General features: G+C 33.9%; 1 protein-coding gene across 1 annotated transcript in view; it reads right to left on the reverse strand.

Moving 5' to 3' along the window:
- LOC108691849 (villin-1) overlaps positions 1 to 4747 on the reverse strand; it is an 8036-nt gene that overhangs the window by 2863 nt on the left and 426 nt on the right. Inside the window, exons 2-6 of the mRNA XM_018199780.1 lie at positions 4210 to 4326; positions 3026 to 3366; positions 1809 to 2290; positions 767 to 1050; positions 77 to 263 (exon numbers count right to left, since the gene is read on the reverse strand). Coding sequence (XP_018055269.1) covers positions 77 to 263; positions 767 to 1050; positions 1809 to 2290; positions 3026 to 3366; positions 4210 to 4326 — 1411 coding nt within the window. The remainder of the gene's footprint in view (positions 1 to 76; positions 264 to 766; positions 1051 to 1808; positions 2291 to 3025; positions 3367 to 4209; positions 4327 to 4747) is intronic.

The raw sequence follows: 4747 nt of genomic DNA on the forward strand, positions 1-4747 counted from the left end.
TACATATATATATATATAGAGTTTTTAAAATTATTTTTTTAAACTTTTGTTTAATTGAATAACAGGGACACCTTACGCGAATTACGATGACGTCCGGCGAGTATTTTAAGCTTCCCATCGTAGATCTGCAAGAGATGAGGCGGTTCTCTGCCTTGGGCCGCCTTCACCAACTGCGCGTTCGTCTCTTCAGATAGACGGCAAGCCACCGTTAAAGCAGCATCTCGATCCATTTTAATCGAGTGGACGCCTTCCCAGCAGTAAACCTGAAGAAGGAGATATAATCGTTTTTTACAGTAATTAGCCATGAAATGAATGTCACGTTGGTAAAAAATTTTTTAGAATTTCTATAAATTTAAAATTTTTGTATAATTTTTGTATAATTTCGTAATTCTGTAAAGATTTCTCAGAATTTATACAAATTGAAACACTTCAAAAATACTGAGATAAATTCGTATTTTTCCTAAATTTGTTATAAATTCTAAATAATTAAGGTTTTTTATTTTGTAATTTCAAAAGGAGAAAATCTAAAGAATTCTTAAATATTTTTTCAGAAACTTTCATAAATTTTAAACATGAACAATTCTTAAAAATATGAGATACATATGTTGAATTTGTTTAACTAAGGATTTTAATATTTAGATATTTCGCATAAAATTGCGTAGACTAAAAAAGAAAGAGCTTTCTCGTTCTTTTTTCAATATTTTTGGTTTATTTAATCCGTGTAGGAATTTTTATTTTTGCGTATACAGAAGAAAGCGCCACGTACAATACTTTTACATCTTCGTCCCTGTCCGTACTTGTACAACATCACGTAGCAGGTTTCCGCATAGTAGATGCCTTTATCTTCCTCCACCTGGATCATGCCCTCTTTTAGTTCGACTCTCCACAAAGTTCGTTCGCCAGACCCGTCGTCCACCAGCTGACACTCGGCCGCCATCCTGGGCCTTTCGTTCATGTAATCGGGCTCGAAACTCACCGGCAAAGTCAACGGCCTCATCTTCGAAGGTTCCCAGCCCCTCAACAGCGCCTTCATTTCCGCTGGTTCATGACCTTTGATTTGTTTTATTCATTTTATTCTTGTTTGTCTGTTATTTAAAAAAACCTAAAAATTCTCAAGACTAAGCCCAGTTTCTGTCAGTTTATTTCAATCATTTTATTTTTATTTCAATCGTCTGCGTAATTAATTCCTATTTTTAAATACGACTATCGTTTTTTTTCTTTTTTTGGCTGCTGAGTTTTTTATATTTATCTGCATTTATTCTCGTCCTCTTGAGTGTATGATGTCTATAGACGTCATTGAATTAATAGTTTTCTTTTATAAATATTATTAAAATTATGCGAAAGTTATTTCTTAGTTTTTCAAGGGTTTCAAATTTCAAATAAAAATTTTTAAATTTATTTTTTTGAAAAATTGATATAGTAGGATTTATATTTTGAAAAACTTATTTTAAACAACTGAGATAAAAATTGTATATAAAATAAATAATATACTTTCTTTTATATTGTATAGTATTTTTTTAAATGTTAAGCACAATTTTATTATAAATTTTGCAAAATTTTATGTGGTATTTAAAATGCTGTTTGAAGATTATAATATTGAATTTATAATTCTAACATTAAATTCGTAATCAGCGGCTTTAATAAAATAATATATAAATTCTTATCTAAATATATGAAAATAATTTACACATTTTAAACTCACTTTTGCATTTTGAGATTCCTCAAAGGGTTAAGAAATTTGTAAACAATGCTATATATATCTCCGAAAGAGATTCATCTATCACGCGATAAAACAAATTCAATTCTACCTTCCGTTGTCCTGGCCACTGGTACGCCGTCACTGTAATCTTTCTTCTTGATGAAACCTCGTGCATTTCTCACGGCCTCCAATCTTTCCCGCGCGTTGACATCACAACCGACCCAGGCCCAGACGCCAGCTTCGCCCCGGTCCACCAGGTACACAGAACCGGAAGTCAGATCGTCGCGTAGAATCGGGCCGGATTTGAGTTCGGCGACCTTGTACTTGCCCGACTGTTCGCTGCACTTGTAGAGCTTGATGGGATTCGGAGGATTGACGCGGTGCTGGCGATCGGGTGCCACTATCCTTGCCGAGGGATCAAGCACGCTGCTGAAGAGCTCCCTGTCGTTGGCCGGCAAGGTCTGTTCGTAACCATCTTCGATTACTATTACACGGCCGTTGTTGTTTTCCTTCCGAGATTCCAAGAGACTAGCAGCATGGCGTTTGTGCAAGGGATCTGACAAAGACCCGAGCCACAGAAAGACGATACCCCTACGAACGAAAGAAGAGTATTTTTTAATTGTACTTTTGTATAAAGTAAAAAGTGTGTGTGTGTATATAGATATAAAAGAAATTGCACTTTTATTATTTCATTTAAAATTAATAGAAAAAGAAATGGTATTATAATTGCTGAATTAAGGAAAATAGAAAATACGGAAGAAGTTGGGAGCACCGATAAGAATTTATTTTGCGCAAAGCATAGTTGAGAATTAATTTCACTAAATGAATCATTATTATCAATTGTGATTTTTATTAATAAATTAATTAGTTTTAATTAAAATAATACTGTTAATATAATTATTACTTAGGTATTACTTTTATACTATATGTATATACTTTATTTTATTTTATTAATGTAAAGTTTGTCAGAGATAAAAAAATTATTATATTTTAAGATTAAAGGCAAAAAATTAAATTATACTATAAAATAAGAAAAAGAGAGTGGAGATGATTACACGATAATTTTTAAGTTTCTAAATGGCGGAAGAACAGATAGGAAATTGAAATTGTTTCTAAAATATCCATTTCAAGTAAATCATAAAATTTTCTTAGTATAAATTAAACGCTAAAAGGGAATGGATCTATTATTATTCATTATCAGTTTCTTAGAAGGCATATATATTTTTTGCAGGCGGAAACTTTCACCGGTGGATTACGACATCATCCGGCAATTACGCAAAATTATTCGCGTCGCGTAGTACGCGATTGCCCTGAACTGTCACGCACTTTGAACGGACATCCACTAGGATGACGTCCCGGCAGCTGAAGTGTTCCCAATGAACTCTCTTCAGCTCGGTCAGGATCGGCACAGCCACTCCAGAGACGCGGTGCAAGATGCAGTCGGATGATTCATGATGCAGATTCTCGACGACCAGCCGTTGCCGGAAGTAGGCGAGGAATCGCGGGCTCTCGCGGCCCTGCGCTTCGCGCGTCAGAATCATCGCCGATGTCTGCGAGTCGAGCTCGGCGGCGCGGAGCGCCGCGGCGCCGGACACCGTCGAGTCGCAATTGGCGCCGATCCAGAAATGGATAGCGCGCACCACTGAGGTGTCCTTCAGATCCTTGATCTATCAAATGGATAGAAATCATCATTCCTTTATTTTCTCTTAGAGAAATTTAATACCGGCTAATTTATTATTTAAAGGCGATAATTAATTTATTTGGATATACTCTAAATACTCTAAATACACTGAACATCCTAATACTTAAAATAAAGCAATTAATTACTGTCTTTAATTAGTATTAAATTGATTAGTATTAGATTTCTTTCAAAAGTGACCCAAAAATTAAATTACCCAGAAAATGAGAGAAACTATTTTTTTCAATTTGACAAATAGTTATTGATTGAATAATATTGGCAAAAAGAATATATATTTTTAACATGATCAAATTTCGTTATTTTTATTTCGCAATTCTTTTTGAGTGATGATGATTTTGACAATTCTTTTTAAGTTAAATTAGTTTATTTTTGATTATTAAGAATCATTTAACCCAATTATGATATAATGATTCAAAAATTATTCTTTTTGTTCTTTGAGTTGTGTCACTTTTGAAAAGAGCAATGTGTCAATCGGATAATAAAACAAAAAATAAAAAGAAGAAAAGAAAAGTTAAATGGATATTTATCCTGTTTAATGCTGAGTTTTTTTTTAAACGCCGCGATTTCTTTTCTTTCAAATACCATGATTTTTTATTTCTGATGAAGTTTCCTTGTACATTACAGTCGCGTGCGCGAGAAATTCATTTTCTTTGCGGAGGAATGTTTCAATGGCAAACTTGAAGAGTTACAAGTTGAAGAAAAAATTATACTCTGGGATCCAGGGCGTGGATTTTGTTAGGCAAAGCGGTGCTCACGCTTTCGTACAGTTTTTCTCATAATGACGTAACACAATTGAAGTAAAAGTATATACCGGCATGCCCGGATAAGGAAGTGCACCGTCCTTTGCGGACACGGCATACACAATGTACGCTGACTCGGAGAGGAAGAGGCCCATGTTGTTGCTGCTTACGACCGTAGCGCGTAGACCCTGTTTAACAAAAGCGAATACGTAATACCAAATGAGGCGAAACGAATCGTAAATGCGATATGAAACAATAATTATATCTAACAATAATTATATTCATAGTCGGTTTTTATTTTAAGATCGCCTTAAGAAATGTCTTAAGATGCTATAGAACCTTCGGACTGGTTCATGACATCTTAAAACTATATGTACTTAAGATTTTAATATGTATAAGATCCTGTGTTGGCTCACATCGGCATTACTTATTAGATTTAATTATTTGAGTCTATTTCAGTTATTAATTTTGTTTTAAATATAAGAATCGACTATGAATATCAGTCTGTGAATAAGGTCGTCAGTTTCTTATATTTAAGACTAATATCTTAAGTATAGTATTCCTGAGAAAAAATGTGTTACATATATTATATATAATTATATATAAACT

This window comes from Atta colombica, unplaced genomic scaffold, assembly GCF_001594045.1.
Source record: "Atta colombica isolate Treedump-2 unplaced genomic scaffold, Acol1.0 scaffold53, whole genome shotgun sequence".
In the NCBI taxonomy this organism is placed as follows: domain Eukaryota; kingdom Metazoa; phylum Arthropoda; class Insecta; order Hymenoptera; family Formicidae; genus Atta; species Atta colombica.